At 44.3% G+C, this 20,356-nt stretch overlaps 1 protein-coding gene across 1 annotated transcript in view; it reads left to right on the top strand.

The window, feature by feature from the left end:
- ptpn23a (protein tyrosine phosphatase, non-receptor type 23, a) overlaps positions 1-20,356 on the top strand; it is a 69,095-nt gene that overhangs the window by 10,358 nt on the left and 38,381 nt on the right. The window contains exons 2-4 of the mRNA XM_059974322.1: positions 4,387-4,461; positions 8,140-8,267; positions 9,546-9,622. Of these exons, the coding sequence (XP_059830305.1) occupies positions 4,387-4,461; positions 8,140-8,267; positions 9,546-9,622 (280 nt within the window). The remainder of the gene's footprint in view (positions 1-4,386; positions 4,462-8,139; positions 8,268-9,545; positions 9,623-20,356) is intronic.

Here is a 20,356-nt window from a genome sequence, read left to right as displayed (position 1 = left end):
ATGGAACAGGTTTTGCTAGTACTCAGCAATTGTATATTTGTCAACAAGATGCTGGGTAGAGAGGGCCTCATCCCTCTATCTTTCACCCTGGCTTGGAGACCCTTCCTCTCCTGCCTCACATTTGGCAACAGCGATGAACCATTATCCACTTAAAGGTGCCATACCCGCCTGGTCCACCAAGTCCTTCAGACAGTCATGAAATCTGCAGATCATTCAGTTAATTTTAAAAGTACATTGTTTAGTAGGAAATTACATGCTGCAGATTGTGGTGAAATTCAAAAGAGATGTGTTTAAAAGAATATTTAGAAGCATTGTCTGCAGCCCACAGAACATTGTTGTGGTTCATCAGTGCCATCTTTGTCTGGTGACCAAGAAAATTCCAAGAGGTCCAGATACCATCTCCGGAAAGCTACCTCATAGGGGAAATGTTAATTCCAGACTGAACTTGAATCAGCAAAAGGTGCTTGACAGTTGTGGCAGGGCTTGACTACTATCACCTCTTATAATCCAGCGACATAGGCAGCAGCAGGGCTTCGCTTCAAGATGAGCTTAGTGTGTTCTATGTTTACTTTGATACTTAAAACATGGAGGAACCATCATGACCATGGAGGACCCCTGATGATCCTATGATTGCAGTCTCTGAGGCTGATGTGCGAGCAACCTCCAGGAGGGTGAACCTACAAAAAGCATGCAGCCCAGATAGGATACTTGGCCAAGTACTAAAGACCTGTGCTGATCAACTGGTTGGATCGTTCACTGAGATCTTTAACTACTCGCTTTAGTAGTGTGTGTTATCTACTGCTTTAAGCAGGCTTCAATTATACAGATGCCCGAGAAGAGCGTAGTGACTATCACCCAGTAGCACTTACATCCACAGTGATGAAATGCTTTGAAAGGTTGGTGATGAAACAAATCAACTCCTGGCTGAGAAGCAACTTGGATCTGCTTCAATTTGCCTACCAGAGTAAGAAGTCCACTCAGATGCCACCTTACTGGCTCTTCGCTCAACTCTGAATCATCTTGTCAGCAAAGATGCCCACATCACGATACTCTTTATCGACTGAAGCTCAGCATTCAATACCACCATCCCCTCAGAACTAATCAATAAGCTCCAAGATTTTGGTCTCAGTATCTCCTTGTGCAATTGGATTTCCTTGTTTGCAGACCTCAGTCAGTTCAGGGTTGGCAACAACATCTCCACAATCTCCATCAATACAGGTACACCACCAGAGCTGTGTGCTTAGTCCCCAGCTCTGTTCACTTTGCACTTCATGACTATGGCTAAGCACAGCTTCCAATGCCATAGTCAAGTTTGCTGAAGGCATCACTGTCATGATCTGAATCAAAGGTAGTGGTGATGAATCAGCATATAGGAGGGAATCTGGCTGAGTGGTACCATAACAACAACCTTTACTCAATGTCAGCAGGACTTGGTACTTTGAGCTTTGATTTTTGTAACGTATTGATGATGCAGACTTTAATGCGTGATAATGTTCTGAAAATAATATAAAAATTGGTTGGCGATGGGGTGGAAGGTTTGCAGACTGCATTAAAAATATGTTCATACATCCTTTAAGGTTACAGGGCAGGTTAATAATCTGATTAAAACATGGGTGGGATGTTTTCATTTACTCTCTAATGAGATCAGAGAGGATATGCTAAAACGGTAAATAGTACCAGTTTGATTGCAGCTTATTGCATAAGATTCTGATTAACATGATGGGAAATCTGATTGCATTAAAATTATTCAGTAAAAATTGGAAATAGTGGAAAAAGGAAAGACTGTTTGCATTGGGGCCTTAAACAGAGTAAATAAAATAGTATTGTTTTCTTCAGCAGAGATAATAAAGACCAAAGTACTTTGATTTAAAGCAACTGGAAGAATTAGAGGGGTAATGAGATTTTTTAAATCCTGAGTTTGTAGGAATTATAGATTCATTGTCAGAGAGTAGTAGAGATAGAAACGGTTCAGTAGATATTTGGAAATGGATTTGTAGAACCGTCTTTGATTTCCATTGGGCTGTAAGGGCCTGGTCCATGCTGTATGTCTGAATAAATGAATAATGATGCTGGTACACTTTGAGTACCCCTTATCCAAAATACTTGGGGCTGGAGCTGTTTCAGATTTTGGATTATGGAATATATAATAAGATACCTTGGGATTGGCATCATTTTCAACTCTGAAACTATGTGCTATCAGTAAGCAGTCCTTGTCTTGCACTTGTTCATCACACGTATATACTTAACAGTAAAAGTAATGTATATAGTGTAACAAAAGCAGCACTTGTATTTCTATTTTTTTGTTGGGTTTCATTTAAGGTATAAAAAGTAGCATTGTAGACTTGTTCTGGTGTTAACTTTTTATCAGTGACGATCTTTTCAAACTCATCAGTGAATTTCTCTGCCGCTTCATGATCGGCAGATGCTTTATCTTTAAAAAATAGTCTTTAAAAATTTAATGCTATGCCCTTTTCTTAAATTTCTTCAATCAGCCTGCTGAATATTCACAATTGCCTTCAATTTCCTGTTTGTCATGAAAGATCTTTGCTTGTTTCATGGTCAGCATACTGTTAAATGACTTAAGTTCACTCAGACATTGATGAATCCACTCTTTCACCACATGATTGAGATCTTAATTTTTTGCTTCATGCAATTTTTTTTCTATTTTTCATTGAATTCTGTCCATTACATTTGTGAGGTCATTTCTCAGAACCGTGATGCACAGACTTGCCCATCAACTGGAAACCTTCCCAATGTCAAGAAGGAGCTAGATAGGTATCATGGATAGGGGAATCAAGGGATATGGGGACAAGGCAGGAACCGGGTATTGATAGTAGATGATCAGCCATGATCTCAAAATGGCGGTGCAGGCTCAAAGGGCCGAATGGTCTACTTCTGCACCTATTGTTGATTGTCTTATGAAGTTTTCCATTTGTGGCATGTCAGCGTTCAAAAGAAAATTATTGAGTTTTGTAGGTTTTCAGATAAGGGGTACTCAGTCTGTATTCGGATGCATAGCTTTATTCTATCAGCTCAAACATAATTGACTAGATATCCTTACAAATTTTAAACTTTCTTTGATCTTGTTTTTCGTGTTTTAATGGCCAGAACAAAGTAGCCGTTCCTTTTCATGCCTTGTGGCACATCGGGTAGCATTTTTGCTGTTTCTGTAGCATTTGACCTTTTTACGAGGTTGAGTCGCTAGCTCAACGTCTAACCCAGCACGATAGAAACCGTGCGAGGCCCTCAAACTCAGGACCATTCACCTCGAAGGCCTTTGCTGATGTCACTATACCACCAGCTGGCTAACGTAGCAGTGGAGGGCAATGTTATCAGTTGGAACAAATTATTATAATCTGGCAGAAAGTGCTTAAAGATATGTTTGTGACTAATTTCTTGCTTAGTGATTTTGATTTTTTCCGAGTGAGAGTTCTATACCCATAACTATTCATGTTTGCATTCCTACCTAATGCTTAGCAGGTGTTGAATCTCTGAGCTGATGAATGGTCAGGTGAAATTAGGACTAATGAGACTTTGGAAAAGTGGCTGTTCAATCTTTGATAACTGCATTTGTGTTTAAGGGTAAGCTGAATGATTTATAATGCATGCTACTTAAATATGCAGGCTGTCCTGGGTTGAGCAAGATGACTTATGAATTTTTAACTTAAAAGATAAATTTTTAGGTATCTTTTGAAGTTAGCTAAGCTTCCCTTACATTATAGCAGAGCTTCACAGGTGAGTGTGGGGCAAATAGTGACTTGGAGTTTGGTTTGACGCTGACTCTACAGCTACTGTATCCTGCTGAGGCTGAGGCAGTGGGAATAAGTGATCCAGCCCTCAGTTTCAGAGATGTCTAATATGAGGTGGATTTATGAGTCTCCATGGTGTTGCAGGAATTCTTTATTGGGGACATGTTGGGTATTTTCCTTGGCATTTGGGAGATGGGCTGGAAGGATGGGGGTAGTTTTTCTGGCTTTTACAGAGCTGTAGGCATCCATTGTCAGGTGGGAATGGGGCATTTCCCTGTGCCTTCTCTCCCCAACCCCTGAGTTGCAAGAATTGGGTACTGGGTTGAGTCCAGCTGAGTTGGGAGCACTGAGCAGAATTGCTGACTTGCTCATGGAGTTGGTAAGACCAACTGGCAGCTGCTTTTCCCATTCCTGCATGCTGTCCTGTGACAGGGTGATGTGAACTTCTCCCATTCTGTTTTTGTTCATTTCTACTTATGAAAAATTTGGTTAATTTCAGTTCTCAGGAACAGAACAGTTTAATAACCCAGGAACTACTTGTAATCTAAAAACAGGTGGAAGTTATTGCAGTAATGAAGAGATGGTTATTAAAAATGAAAAATATATTATTAGGTTCTGAATTTATTTTCTTTTCCAGTACATTTTGAAGCATTATGGAGAAAATCCTTCCAACTACAGTGAGGAATTAAAGAAGCTTGAACAACTCAGACAGGTAGGTACATTTAGCACCAAACTCTTGTTCCAATTAGAGACATTTCTGAATACTTTGTTGCTGTCCACCCTGTGTGACTAGTTTCATTTTAAAATGCTTTCTTTTTAAAGTAATTAACATAATGTTATGGACAGCATGTTTTCAACTACATTATTAACTTATTTTACATTAAGCTAATATTGTTATAGCTAATCCAGTTTCTTATGCTTCCAGAATCCAGTTTAATATCATGGACATGTGTTGTGAAATTTGTTGCCTTGCAGCTACAGTACAATACACAAAAAAAACCTATAATTTACTATAAGAAATATATATGTATGATTTTGTGTGTGTAAGTTTATACGTAGATGGCATCTGAGCTGTGCTTAGCCATTTAGTTATGGGTGTTGAAGGAGTAGAGCAATGATTACGCATCCTTGAGGTGTGCTGGTGTTCATATCAGCGAGGATAAGATGTTACTTCTGATCTGCACTGACTATGGTTTCCCAGTGAAGAAGTCAAAGATCTAGCTGCAGAGGGAGATACAAGGGCCCAGGTTTTTAACCATCATTGCTTAGCAAATATCAACACCCTTTCCTCCCTATTTTATCCTGTCCTATCCTTCTACAGTATTAACATTTTGTGAATAATACATTGCATATTTAGTTTAGTGCTGTCTCACAGTTCCAGTGAGGTAGGTTCAGTATTGACCTGGTGCTGCTTGTGGGAATTTGTATACTCTTCCAGTAACCTAGTGTGTTTCCACATGCTCTGATTTCCTACCATATCCCAAAGATGTGTGGTTGGTGGTTTAGTTGGACACTGTAAATTATTCTTTGTAGCAAGAATCTATGGGGACATTAGAGGAACGTGAGGGAATAAAATTTGGTTAGCATTTTTTGGTAAGTCACCGAGCGTTTTTTTTTGTTAATTGGGAGGAAGAGATGGGCACATACATACACATCTAGTGACTCTATTACCAATTTCCTTGGCTTTTGAGGGTTATTAGCCCTTGCAGCCTTTTGAGCAAGAATTTAGAAATGAAGTCAGAATCTACAGTTGTTAAGGCCAACATCTTGTTTTTCCAATAATCTCATAATGACACCTTCAGTTTAGTATTGTTAAAACAAGAGTCTACACCATAACGAGTACTGATGACTGATGGACGAATCACTGCTTGTTCTATTTATATCTACTGGCTAGTGGCTTCTCAGACCTCTCAAAAAAAGAAAAATTTTAAAGCTGCCCAGAGCCTTAGAGAAAACGACCTAACCCCACGTGAACTGCAGCTGTAGTGTCACAGAGACTGGAATGTGCTGGTTTGCTATAATTAGCACCTTTGAAGAAGTAAAGCATGAGGACAGGTTTCTTGATGGGAAAAGTCTTGGGGTGGAAACTCCATGTCCAGAGAATTAAGAAACTTTTAAAAACAGTTGAAGACTGAGGTACAGCAAAAAGGTGAACTGAAGGACAGACTGTGGGTGAAAAGAATCCAGTGACTTCCAGGTAATCATGACATTCCCAGGTTCTTCAAGGTCATCAAGCCATGTATGGGACAAAATACCCCAGGACACACTTGCTGAAAGCTGAAAAAGCACAGGATAGCTTATCACGAGTCAGTCACTTGAAAATCATTCCTGACTCAGAAGGACTTCTTAGGAACTTGACCGACCATTCTGGAAATCTTGAGTCATGATTTCAAAGTAAGTCTGTGCCATTATTTAGCTGTTTTGTTACAGATTAGGATTTTGCAGATTAGCAGCACTCTGAGTTATTACATTATTATATTGTTTGAAGTGGCCACTTTGCATGGGCATTGATTTCATGCCAACTATCTTTAATTGCATTTGAAAATAATTAGTGATTTAGAAATTAATACATTTTAACATAAACAGAGACAGTGTTTATTCTTGCAGCAAAATAAGTATAAGAATTTTTGTAATCCTATATTTTAATCAATTCTATTGCTCTTTCTGCCCATCTCTATTTTTAAATTACCCTTCATGTTTTTTAACGGTGTAATCAATGTAACTACCTGTGGTTGTTTTTCAGTACCTGTATGGTAAGTACTTCTAATCTGTTCTTGTGTACGAGATCACAACTGGTGTTGAAACCAAAGTAACTTAGCAGAGCTGAGTTTTATATAATGTTATAAATATCAGCTATTGAGAAGTATAATAACATGACATATTTTTGTCTGAACATTCTTTAATAGCTAAGACCATCATTACTGCCACCATGCATGTTTTCTTAGCAGTATAGAATATTTTAATATAACATTTGACCTCTGCTGTCTCTTTGGTTTGTTGTGATAGTATCAGCAGTTACTTGAGCTGGACTGATTTTTATGTGGTGTCTGAATAGCATTTTAAAAACAAATCTTTTGTAGAAAGATACTCAATACCACAGTGGGCAGAGTTTAGTGAGTTACATAAACATAATACAGTCCCCACACTGATGTCCATCCTGTTAACAAGGACATTATTATCATTCTGGCACTTAACTGCCATTTCAGATATATTAAAATGTACCTGGAAGCACTTAACCGGCAAAATCAGGCGGCAGTGCTATAACAGATACAATCTTAATCATATTTCCTAGGCTTTGTCTTGGCTTATTAGGCTCCCCACATTTTTAAATGCATTTGACAGAAGATACCATGATGCTGTACTGTAGGTAACCTGGTGATTTTTCTTGTTAATGTTAATGGTGTATCATTTAGGAAGACTTTTGATGTAAAGTTCATTATTGGCTTCCATCTGTATTGCATTTGTAATTTTTAAGCAACTTCCATTTTATAGTTAATTTGACTAAAAAATAATTTGAAAATTCTTTTTTACTAAGATCAAAAATTCTGAGATGTTATGGTACAGTCAACATCAAGGGGGAAAAAATGCAAAATAGAACGAGATTGTATAAGTGACTTTCATTTGAGAGGAATTGTCATCCAATGTTGCTGTTCGTGATGTACTCAGTTACTTGCAATTTGATACAGGTGCCCCCCCGCTTTTCGAACGTTCGTTTTACGACAACTTGCTGTTACGAAAGACTTACATTAGTACCTGTTTTCGCTAACCAAAGAGGATTTTTGCTTTTACGAAAAAAAGATGCCTGCTTTATAAGTGTGTTTACCCCAAGAAAGACTACAATGACCGTGAAGCCTTGTGCGGGCAGTTGTTTGCGCATGCGCATACATGCATATGTATGTGTGCATAGGCGTGTATGTGCACATGCGTGTACGTGCTGTTTTTTTTCCTCCAAATCGATTTTGGCTCGCTGTCTTCCCGATTTTGATAAGTGAACCTACACCGTACCTACAGTATTTCTACTTTATACAGGGTATATATTTATCATATATTTAATATGATATATTTATTATATCATTCCTGCTTTTACTATATGTTAGTGTTATTTTCAGTTTTATGTGTTATTTGGTAGGTTATTTTTTGGGTCTGGGAATGCTCAAAAAATTTTTCCCTTATAAATTATTGATAATTGCTGTACGACATTTTGGTTTACAAATGGTTTCATAGGAACATTCTACCTTCGGATTGTGGGGGAAACCTGTAATTTGTATGCTGTGAGAATTGATGTTTTGCAGAGACACTTGAGATAAAATAAATGGTGCCTGAAAGTATAGTTGCATGTCTGTTCAAGTTTGTTATTTGTTGTGCACAAATATTTTTTTATGCATTGCAGAGTGCTGTGAATGTTACAAGAGACTTTGAAGGATGCAGTACACTGAGGAAGTACTTTGGACAGCTTCATTATCTGCAGAGTCGCATTCCTATGGGGTCAGGAGAGGAAGCAGCAGTTCCAGTTACATGGTTAGAACAGTATTTTGCATCTGAGGAGATTTCATTTTTTTTTAATTGGAAGCATGGGTTGTCACCTGCCCACTGATGCTCAGGACTCTTCATTATATCCTCTGCTTTTCTGTTTTCAGCACCAAGTGAATGACCGCATATTTTGATCACATTGTATTCCATTTGCCATGTTCTTGCCCACTTGCTCATTTTGTTTTTATCTGTTAAAGCCCGTTTACAGTCTACTATCTACTTAAAATCCAACCTTAAAAGACAAACATGGAAGTATGACATTTATTCCCAAAAAACAAATTTCTTCTATGGCTACACAAATTCTCTCTATCTCCTTAACTGTTGACTCCTCTATCATTACGTGTTTTGCACTCATACTGCCACACTCCTGACTCTAGCTGTACTCTCCTGAGGGTTCACAGACTCCACCAGTATTCAGAAGAGAAAATCTGTTTGTGAGCAGCATGTATTCTTGCACTACCTGCATTGTTCCCATAGCTTTGTGCTCATTTACTGGTCTTTCTAGTCAGCTTGGCAGTTTCCTATCTGCCTTTTACTCTTAACGTATATGTGGTGTGGCACGAACTTTCTAATAACAAACTTCTCATTGTCCTACATCTGTTGTGAATTCAGTTAATACTCCAGCTTTGTAATCCAGAGTTCAAGGTGGTCGTATCTGGGGACACTTCAGTTCAAGTATGATTGTTTCGGTCATTGGAAGTGTCCTTGTGGTATTAAATGCTCTCCATTTGATAGAGCTGCCCTGCCATTCCATAGCTGTTATAGCCTAAAAAATAAGAATTGAACAGTAGAAAATACTCATCATCTACTTGCCTTCATTCATGAAGTCCAGCAGCACATTATCAAACTACCGTCGGTGTTGGGTCCCTGAATGTTGCCATCCATTTCCGTTATCTTTCACTCTTTATACTGCTTTGGTATCTAGGTCTGTTGATGCCCAGATCAGAGATTAACACAGAGTAATCAGAGGTGCCAGATTTGAGTTAGCTCTGGCTTCTGAATTTCTTTGCAGAGGACCTCATCCTTTTTCCTACCTAAATTGTTGATACCAATGTGGTACCATGGCTTGGTCACCCTCTCCTTTCGAATTGCTGTTTGCAAATGTTCAGTCACGCGAACTTGACGTTGAAATAATGAACTGTCCTGTTGTAACTTCTATAGCTGACTACTTCAATAATCATTGAATCTTCAAACTTAAAAAAAAATAATTCTATAGGAATATGTATAGGTAACTGATAACCTAATCTGCTTCTTTTAAAATGACAGGACTGAAATCTTTTCTGGCAAGGCAGTAACGGTTGATGAGATTTGCTATGAGCAGGCCTGCATTCTTTATAATTTGGGTAAGTAACCATTGTTCAATTTGTACACTGGCAGTAATCTTTGAAATTCATGATTTGTTTTTGCCCTGTATTTATCTGCTGTGTATATTCCTACCCTTGTTCCTCATAATAGGGTAATGTGGTTTGATGAATTAAATGATTGAAAAGCTACTTCAGAAGGTATTCACAAGTGTATATCAATAGTTTGGATATATTTTAAAATTATTTTATTAATTTTAAACAAATATAAATGAAACATGAATACAAAGAGCTTGAGAGTACAGAATTAATAGATCAAAGTATAAATACAAATAGATGATAATCCATATATAACCTCCCAAACTCAGTGGTTACACAAAATGGAGTAAATAAGAACCCCCCCCAAAAAAGAAAAAAAAACCTAATCAACATGGGTCATTGCATTATGTCAAATCTACACAGTAGCGTCAATAACTCCGCACCTCCATCCAAATAATTAAGGATAATAAAAGTAAGGTTTAGGAAAAGTCAGTTTAGCTCATATGAAAATGTTGAATAAATGGTCTCCAAGTTTCTTCAAATTTAACTGGTCAAAGATATCACTTCTAATTTTTTCTAAACTCAAATAAGAAATAGTTTGAGAAAACCACTGAAATATAGTTGGAGGATTACTTTCTTTCCAGTTCAATAGGATAGATCTTCTAGCCATTAATGTAACAAATGCGATCATCTGCCGGGCTGAGGAGGATAAACAACTATTAAGCATCATTGGTAAACCGAAAATTGCAGTAATAGGATGTGGTTGCAATTTGATATTCAGAGCTTTGAAATAATACTGAAAATATCTTTCCAATAATCTTGCAAACAGGCAAGACCAAAACATGTGGGTCAATGAAGAGACTTCAGAATGACATCTGTCACAGGTTGGATTAACATAATAATAAAATCGAGCAAGTTTATCCTTGGACATGTGAGCCCTATGTACAACCTTAAATTGTATTAGGGCATGTTTAGCACAAATTGAAGAAGAATTGACTAATTGTAAAATTTTCTCTCACTGCTCAGTGAGTATAAGACAGTGAAGTTCTTTTTCCCATTCCTTCTCAATTTTTTTCTGATACTCCTGGCTGTATTTTCATGATCATATTATAAATGATAGCTACTAAATCCTTCTGGCAAAGACTCAGAGCTAAAAATTTTTCGGTAATGTCCATGGGACATGATTTCAGAAAAGACTGTAACATAATTATTCAAGAAATTTCTAACTTCCAAGGATCTAAAAAAATGAGTTTTAGGCAAATTATATTTATTGGATAGCTGTTCAAAGGACATAATGTAGCAGTGTGCTACACGCAGCGCTAAAATTACGACACGGAGTCGGTAACTGCAGTCGAAGGAAAAAACTTTATTCGAAATCTTCAGCCTCACTTTTAAGCCTCCCTCAACCTGCCCCCCATGGCGCAGAGGCTCCAAAGCTCTGTGCTCGCAAACCCCCGTAGGCTATCTAATTGTGAGTCGGTTCGGATGTGCCAGGAAATGGGTCGCCACATAACCCCGCCCCAGAACCGGCGATACACCCCCCACTGTCCACAGTCTGGGCCAGAACCTGCTTGGGAGGTCGGCCTCTGCGCCGAGGTGCCGGAAACTTGGCCGGTTGCGCCAGGTCCACATGGGCCGGTTTGAGGCGGTCCACCGTGAAAACCTCCTCTTTCCCCCCAACGTCCAGCACGAACGTGGACCTGTTGTTCCGGAGCACCATAAACGGCCCCTCGTATGGCCGCTGCAGCGGTGGCTGATGCCTGCTCCTTCGTACAGACACAAACTTACAGTTCTGTAGATCTTTGGGTACGCAGGTCGGGTGCCGCCCGTGCTGTGAAGTGGGTATGGGGGCCAGGTTACCGAGCTTCTCGCGTAGTCTGCCCAGGACTGCTGCGGGATCTTCCTCTTGCCCCCCTTGGGGCTGGTAGGAACTCCCCGGGGATGACCAGGGGCGCGCTGTATACCAACTCGGCCGACGAGGCGAGCAGGTCGTCCTTGGGCGCTGTGCGGATGCCGAGTAGGACCCAGGGAAGCTCGTCCGCCCAGTTGGCTCCTCGCAGGCGGGCCATGAGGGCCGACTTCAGGTGACGGTGGAAACGCTCCACTAGCCCGTTCGACTGTGGGTGGTAGGCAGTGGTGTGGTGCAGCTGAGTCCCCAAAAGGCTGGCCATAGCTGACCACAGGCTGGAGGTGAACTGGGCGCCTCTGTCGGAGGTAATGTGGGCTGGTACACCAAAGCGAGATATCCAGGTGGCGATCAGGGCTCGGGCGCAAGATTTGGAGGTGGTGTCGGTGAGCGGGACCGCCTCTGGCCATCTTGTGAACCGGTCCACAATAGTCAGGAGGTGCCGCGCTCCGCGCGACACTGGCAGGGGGCCCACGATATCCACATGAATGTGGTCGAAACGCCGGTGGGCGGGATGGAACTGCTGCGGTGGGGCTTTGGTGTGCCGCTGCACCTTGGCCGTCTGGCAGTGCATGCACGTTTTGGCCCATTCACTGACCTGTTTGCGGAGTCCGTGCACGCGGTGAAGGGCCGACCTTCTAGGAAGTACCTGAAATGCCGGATTGCCAGGTAGAGCGCCAACAGTTCCCGGTCGAAAGCACTGTATTTGAGCTCGGGTGGTCGCAGGTGTTTGCTGTAAAACGCCAGGGATTGCCAGCGACCTGCGATGAGTTGCTCCAGCACCCCACCGACTGCCGTGTTAGATGCGTCCACTGTGAGGGCGGTAGGGGCGTCCATTCTGGGATGTACTAGCTTCGCGGCATTCGCCAAAGCTTCCTTCGTTTGAATGAAAGCGGCGGCGGACTCCTCGTCCCAGGTAATGTCCTTGCTCAGACCCGACATCAGGGCGAACAGGGGGCGCATGATCCGGGCAGCTGAAGGGAGGAAGCGGCGGTGGAAATTGACCATACCTACGAATTCCTGAAGGCCTTTGATCGTGGTGGGTCGGGGAAAGAGGCGGACCGCATCTACCTTAGCGGGCAGAGGGGTTGCCCCGTCTTTAGTAATCCTGTGGCCCAGGAAGTCAATGGTATCGAGTCCGAACTGGCATTTGGCGGGGTTGATTGTAAGACCGTACTCACTCTGTCGGGCGCAGAGTTGACGGAGGTGGGACAGATGCTCCTGATGACTGCTGCTGGCTATGAGGATGTCATCCAAATAGATGAACGCGAAGTCCAGGTCCCGTCCCACCGCGTCCATTAACCGCTGGAACGTCTGTGCGGCACTCTTCAGGCCGAACGGCATGCGGAGGAACTCGAAAAGGCCAAACGGGGTGATGAGAGCTGTTTTGGGGACGTCGTCAGGATGCATCGGGATTTGATGGTACCCTCGGACGAGGTCTACCTTGGAGAAGATCCGTGCGCCGTGCAGGTTTGCTGGAAAGTCCTGAATGTGTGGCACAGGGTAGTGGTCCGGTGTGGTAGCCTCGTTCAGCCTGCGGTAGTCGCCGCACGGTCTCCAGCCCCCCGTCGCTTTGGGCACCATGTGCAGGGGGGAGGCCCATGGGCTGTCGGATCGCCGGATGATCCCCAATTCCTCCATCCTCCTTTGCCAGTCGGAGCTTGTCCGGGGGAAGCCGCCGAGCGCGGGCGTGGAGGGGTGGTCCCTGGGTCGGGATGTGGTGCTGTACGCCGTGCCTGGGCATGGCCGCTGTGAACTGCGGTGCCAGAACCGATGGGAAATCCGCCAGGACCCTGGTGAAGTCGTTGTCGGACAGCGTGATGGAGCCGAGGTGAGGGGCTGGCAACTGGGCTGCACCCAGGGAGAACGTCTGAAAGGTCTCGGCGTGGACCAGTCTCTTCCTGGGCAGGTCGACCAGTAGGCTGTGAGCCTGCAAAAAATCCGCATCAGAAGCGGTTGGGCTACGGCGGCCAGTGTGAAGTCCCACGTGAACTGGCTGGAGCCGAACTGTAGCTGCACCTGACGGGTGCCATAGGTCCTTACTGTGCTGCCATTCACGGCCCTCAGGGGGGGACCCGGTTCCCTGCTGCGGGTGTCGTAACTCGTCGGGAGTAAAACGCTGATCTCAGCCCCAGTATCGACCAAAAACCGGCGTCCCGACCTTCTATCCCACACATACAGGAGGCTATCCCGATGGCCAGCCGCCGTAGCCATCAGCGGCGGCTGGCCCTGGTGTTTCCCAGGAACTTGCAGGGCGGGCGACAACGGCGGGCTTCTGCGCCCCACCGCTGGTGGTAGAAGCACCAGTGTTCATTGGGCCGGGGGTTGGCAGGCTCTGCGGCCGGGCCTGGACTGGTTTGCTGCCGGGAGCGTGGCTGGGAGATCTGTGCGATGGACGCCCCGCTCACCTTTTTGGCGTTCCACAGCAAGTCCGCCCGGGCTGCCACCTTCCGGGGGTCACTGAAATCCGCGTCAGACAGCAGCAGGCGTATGTCTGGTGCGAGACGCCTTTGTGACGGGACTGAGGTCAGTGTACATGTGCCAGCGGCTGCTGGAAAATGCCGACCTTACCTTACGCTCGGCGATAGAGACGGCCAAGGCTCTAGAAGCTGCTTTGCATAATGCTGACGCTGTCCAGTCGCGTGATTCCCCGCCGGTTCCGTGGACACCTCAGACCCCGCCACCGCCGGCTCCCGGGAGCGAATTCGCCAACGCCACTGCCAGTCGCGATTCCACGAGCTCCCCGACCCTGACCACGGCAGTGGCCCGTCAGAAGCCCGTGTGTTATTTCTGCGGCCATAAAAAACACCCTCGACAACGCTGTCCAGCGCGAGAAGCGACCTGCTCCAGCTGCGGAAAGTGGGGCCACTTCGCCAAGGTCTGTAAGTCTCAACCGCGAGCGGAGTGCAGCGCTGCGGGTGAAACGTGGGGGCCGCCATCTTGCATGCCCGGATGTGGGCGGCCATCTTTGTTGACGTTATCACGCCCCGCCCCCGACCCTCCGATGCTTACCGGGTACCCCGGATGTGAGCGGCCATCTTTGTCGGCGTCAGCACGCCCCGCCCCCGACCCTCGGATGCTGACCGGGTACCCCGGATGTGAGCGGCCATCTTTGTCGACGTCAGCATGCCCCGCCCCCGGCCCTCCGATGCTTACCGGGTACCCCGACGGCGATTCAACTCTGGCCACTGTAACTCTCGACCAAAGCGCCCCACACCAGCTTGCAAGGTCCATGATGGACATCCGGGTGGAAGGGCACAGGACTAGATGCCTGTTTGACACGGGCAGCACTGGGAGTTTTATTCACCCGGACACAGTGCAACGCTGCGGACTCGCAACGCGGCCGGTAAGTCGGAGGTTCCATTTGGCTTCTGGGTCGCAGTCCACAGACATCCGGGCGGGTTGTGTAGTGACATTGGTGGTGCAAGGCACAGAATATCGGAACTTTGAGCTACTGGTCATGCCTAATCTGTGCGCACCTGTGCTATTGGGGCTGGACTTCCAGAGCCATCTCGAAAGTGTGACTATGGCATACGATGGGCCCCTCCCACCACTCACTGTTAGGAATACTCAGTTTTGTGGGACTTCTTCACATACCCCGCTACTGACCACACACACACACACGGGGGCACACATCCCATCTAGAACCAGGCCGACAGCTGCGCTACCGACACTACTTGCAGCCTCTCCACTCTCAAGGTCCCTCCCCCACCGCTGTTCGCCAACCTGACCCCTGACTGTAAGCCTATGGCAACTAAAAGCAGGAGGTACAGCGCGGGGGACAGGGCCTTCATTCAGTCGGAGGTGCAGCGGCTGCTCAGGGAGGGGATCATTGAGCCAAGCTCAAGCCCTTGGAGGGCCCAGGTGGTTGTTGTTCGGACTGGGCAGAAAAATAGGATGGTGGTGGACTATAGTCAAACCATCAATAGGTTTACGCAGCTTGACGCGTACCCCCTACCCCGCATCAAGGATATGGTCAACCAGATTGCTCAGTACAAGGTGCACTCAACAATAGATCTGAAATCCGCTTATCACCAGCTCCCCATCTGCCCAGAGGACCGCCCCTACACCGCCTTCGAGGTGGGCGGCAGGCTTTATCACTTCCTGCGCGTCCCTTTCGGTGTCACGAATGGTGTCTGTCTTCCAGAGGGAAATGGACCGGATGGTGGACCAGTACCAACTGCAGGCCACATTTCCCTATCTGGATAACATCACCATCTGTGGTCACGACAGGCCAGATCACGACGCCAACCTCCAACGATTTCTCCAAGTGGCCGCAGCTCTGAACCTTACTTATAACAGGGACAAGTGTGTGTTTGGAACCACCCGCCTTGCTATACTTGGGGTATGTCGTGGAAAACGGGGTTATTGGCCCTGATCCTGAACGTATGCGCCCCCTGTTAGAACTCCCTCTTCCCACCACTCTCAAGGCCCTCAGACGGTGCCTGGGTTTTTTTTCCTATTACGCCCAATGGGTCCCCCATTACGCAGACAAAGCACGCCCCCTGGTCAAGTCTACCTCGTTTCCCCTCTCTGCTGAGGCCCGCGCGGCCTTCAGCTGCATTAAAGAGGACATTGCCAAAGCTACGATGCATGCCGTGGACGAGACTGCTCCCTTCCAAGTGGAGTGTGATGCCTCCGATTTTGCTCTGGCTGCTACCCTCAATCAGGAAGGCAGACCAGTAGCAAGGCTCCGAAATTCGGCACTCCGCGGTGGAGAAAGAAGCCCAGGCCATAGTGGAGGCTGTTGGGCACTGGAGGCACTATCTTGCTGGCAAAAGGTTCACCTTGCTGACCGACCAGCGCTCGGTTGCGTTCCTGTTCAGCAACCAACAGCGGGGCAAAATCAAAAATGATAAGATTTTGCGGTGGAGAATAGAACTCTCCACCTACACCTATGATATCCTGTACCGGCCTGGCAGACTCAATGAGCCCCCTGATGCCCTATCCCGGGGAACATGTGCTAGCACATAGCTCGACCAGCTGTACACCCTTCATGCACAACTTTGCCATCCGGGGGTCACCCGATTTTACCATTTTGTGAAAGATCGGAACCTGCCATACTCCCTGGAGGACATCAGGACGATGACCAGGGACTGCCAAATTTGCGCTGAGTGCAAACCGCACTGCTATCGTACTGACACGGCACAACTTGTCAAGGCCACCCGCCCTTTTGAACGACTGAGTGTTGACTTTAAGGGCCCCCTTCCCTCCACTGACCGCAATGTCTATTTTCTCAGTGTTATCGACGAGTACTCACGGTTCCCCTTTGCCATCCCCTGCCCCGACACCACTGCCACGTCCGTCATAAAAGCCCTGCGCCAGCTCTTCACTCTGTTCGGGTATCCCTGCTATATCCACAGTGATAGAGGGTCCTCCTTTATGAGTGAGGAGCTGCGCCAGTACTTGCTAGCTAGGGGCATTGCTACCAGTCGGACCACGAGTTATAATCCCCGGGGTAATGGCCAGGTGGAGCGGGAGAATGCCACAGTGTGGAAGGCCACACTTTTAGCCCTTAAGTCAAAAGGGTCTCTCGATGGCAGGAGGTCCTCCCTGAGGCACTGCACTCTATCCGCTCTCTGTTATGTACGTCCACCAATGCCACCCCTCACGAACGCCTATTCTCTTTTCCCAGGAAGTCTGTCACTGGGACCACCCTACCAGTTTGGCTGACGTCCCCGGGGCCAGTGCTGCTCCGGAAACATGTGCGGAGCAATAAATACTCCCCGCTGGTAGAGAGGGTTCACCTTCTACATGCGAACCCCCAGTATGCTTACGTGGTCTTACCTGATGGGCGGGAGGACACGGTCTCCATCCGCGACCTGGCACCCGCAGGTGCAGCAGACCACTACCCTGAAGGCTCTCCGGTAACTATGAACCCTGCACCAGAGGTGACACTGTACTCACCAGGCCCTACACAGACTCCTCACGACACTTGTATACTGGGCGTTTCGTACGCATTTATACCAGGCGCCTCGCACATGCGTGAGGGATCACCGGCGCTTAGTGGGCAGGAACAAGCGCAACCTCCGTCCCCTGTGCAATCCCCAATGTCGCCGGCATCCATGCGATCACAGCCGGTGCTACGTCGATCGCAGCGACAGATTCGACCACCTGATAGACTTGACTTGTAAGAAACTTCGCCACATGGGGACTCTTTCAAACAAAGGGGGGGGGGTGAATGTGGTGAACTATGTGCCTGTCTGGTAATGCTTGGAATAAATATAAAAATTTGGGTAATACTATCATCTTAATAGCATTAATTTGACCAACCATTGACAAAGATAATTGGGACCACCTGTTAATAAGTTGCTTGATTTGGTCAATTAAAGGTAAAAAATAAACTTTAAATAAATCCTTATGTTTCTTGGTAATTTTAATACCCAAATAAGTAAAATGATCTGTGACAACTTTAAATGGTAAATGTTTATAGATTGAAACTTGCATATTTAATAGAAATAGTTCACTCTTATTAAAATTTAGTTTCTAGCCAGAAAAGCTACTAAACTGAGCAAGCAAGGATAAAATAGCAGGAATAGATCTCTCAGGGTCAGATATGTATACTAACAAATCATCAGCATATAATGATAACTTATAAGTCCCTTCCCTACGGGTAATATCAAAAATATTAGGTGATTCACGAATGGCAATGGCTAAAGGTTCCAGAGCAATGTCAAGTAATAGAGGACTTACAGGACAGCCTTGCCTCGTACCACAGGACGACTGAAAAAAAGGAGATCTCTGATTATTGGTAAAAACTGAAGCCAAAGGTTTATAATATATTGTAACACTTACCCAAAAGGCTGGTATATGTCTAGGGGAAAAGGAGATCCAGCCACTCACCAACCCACCTCCCGTTCGCGCAGGTGCTGTGAGAATTTAGTTTATGCCTCACGCCCGCCAACAGTATCAATCCCACAACGAATACCGTTATGAAATACACTTTAAAGAGTTTACTAAAATTAAGCGTATTAGGCAATACATATTTCCATATATATATCGTATTGCCTATATATTTCCATATATATATAGAAAAAAAACAAAAGGCGCCAACTTATCAAAGTTCATTCTGTTTAGTGCACTCGTTGGAGCTCAACCCTCGAACCATTCGACCCTTCGTCGCTTGCCTCCGACTTCCACGTCTTCCACCCCGGACTCCCCGGTGGTCTTCCGAGCGCACGTCCACCTCCCCCGGCGACTTTCTCCCGACTCCCCTCACACCAAAAACCCGCGAAAACCCCTCCCCCAAGTTCCCAGCATCACAAGACACAATAACATTCCCCATTGATTAACAAATGAATACAATTCCCATATCAGCCATTCTAAAGCGAAACAACGGTGAGAGAAGCACTTATCCGACAAAGAAGCATTCCTACTTGTAACAAACCAAAGAAGATATTTTGAGTAACATACACAGGACATTGTACAATATTAATTTAATCCATGATATAAATTTCAAGCTAAAATTAAAATTCTGCAACGTATTAAATAAATATGGCCATTCAACTCTATCGAACGCTTTTTCAGCATCTAAGGAAATGACACATTCTGGTATTTTAGATGAAGGAGTATAAATTATATGAATTAAATTTCTAAGGTTAAAAGATGAATAACGGTTTTTAATAAATCCAGTCTGATCTTCAGAGATAATTTGAGGTAATATATTTTCTAATCTAGTGGCCAAAATTTTGGTAAAAATCTTAGAATCCATATTCAGCAAGGATATAGGCCGATAGGATGCACATTCAAGTGGGGTCTTTATCTTTTTTAAGAATTAGAGAAATCGAGGCATCATAAAAAGATTGTGGTGATTTACCTACAGTGAGCACATCTTTAAAAAATTTTACAAAGCCGAGGAGAGAATATAGAAGAAAAGGATTTTAAAAATTCCGCAGTATAACCATTCGGACCAGGGGCTTTACCAGAATTCATTAAAAAAATAGCCTCTTTTATTTCAGTTTCCGTAATAGGTGCGTCTAGAAGTACACAATCTTCTATGGTTAATTTCGGGATATTCAATTTTCTTAAAAATTCCGCCATTATGGAAGAATCCTCAACAAATACTGATTGATATAAAGAATTATAAAAATCTTGAAAAGCTTTATTTATCTCTTTATGATCAATCATCAAAGTGCCAACTCATTTACAAATCTTAATGATTTGTCATTTAACCGAAGCAGTTTTTAATTGATTAGCCAATAATTTGCCAGATTTGTCTCCATGTACATAAAACTGGGTTCTAAATTTAATTAACTGATTGTCAATCGAGGAGGATAATAACAAACTGTACTCCATTTGAAGTTCAACTCTCTTTTTATAAAGTTCTTTACTGGTGGTCACTGAATAAATCTTATCAATTTCTTTAATTTTATTGACCAATGTTAGTATTTCAGTATTAGTTCATTTCCTAACTCCAGCAGAATATGAAATAATCTGTCCGTGAATAAATGCTTTAAAAGTGTGCCATAATATTCCACTAGAGATCTCTTCTGTAGAATTTGTTGGAAAAAAAAACAAATCAATTTGTTGTTTAATTAAGTTAAGAAAGTCTGAATCCTGAAGTAGAGTTGAACCTCCAAGATTTAGCATTAGAAGATGAATCCATTGTCTTAATAGATGGCTTCAAAAGTGCATGGTCAGAGATGGTAATGGAATCATATTTACAATCAATAACTTCTGTAAGTAAATGATGAGTGATCAATAAAGAAGTAGTCAATTCTTGAATAATTATGTTAAACATGAGAAAAGTATGAAAATTCTTTGTCTTTGGGGTGTAAGAATTGCCACATTTTAGAAATTCCAGTATCAACCATAAAGGAATTAATAAGAGA

Source organism: Hypanus sabinus, chromosome 1 (genome assembly GCF_030144855.1).
Source record: "Hypanus sabinus isolate sHypSab1 chromosome 1, sHypSab1.hap1, whole genome shotgun sequence".
NCBI lineage: Eukaryota > Metazoa > Chordata > Chondrichthyes > Myliobatiformes > Dasyatidae > Hypanus > Hypanus sabinus.
The sequence above is the reverse complement of the archived record's forward strand: the minus strand, read 5'-3'. Positions and strand labels throughout refer to the sequence as shown.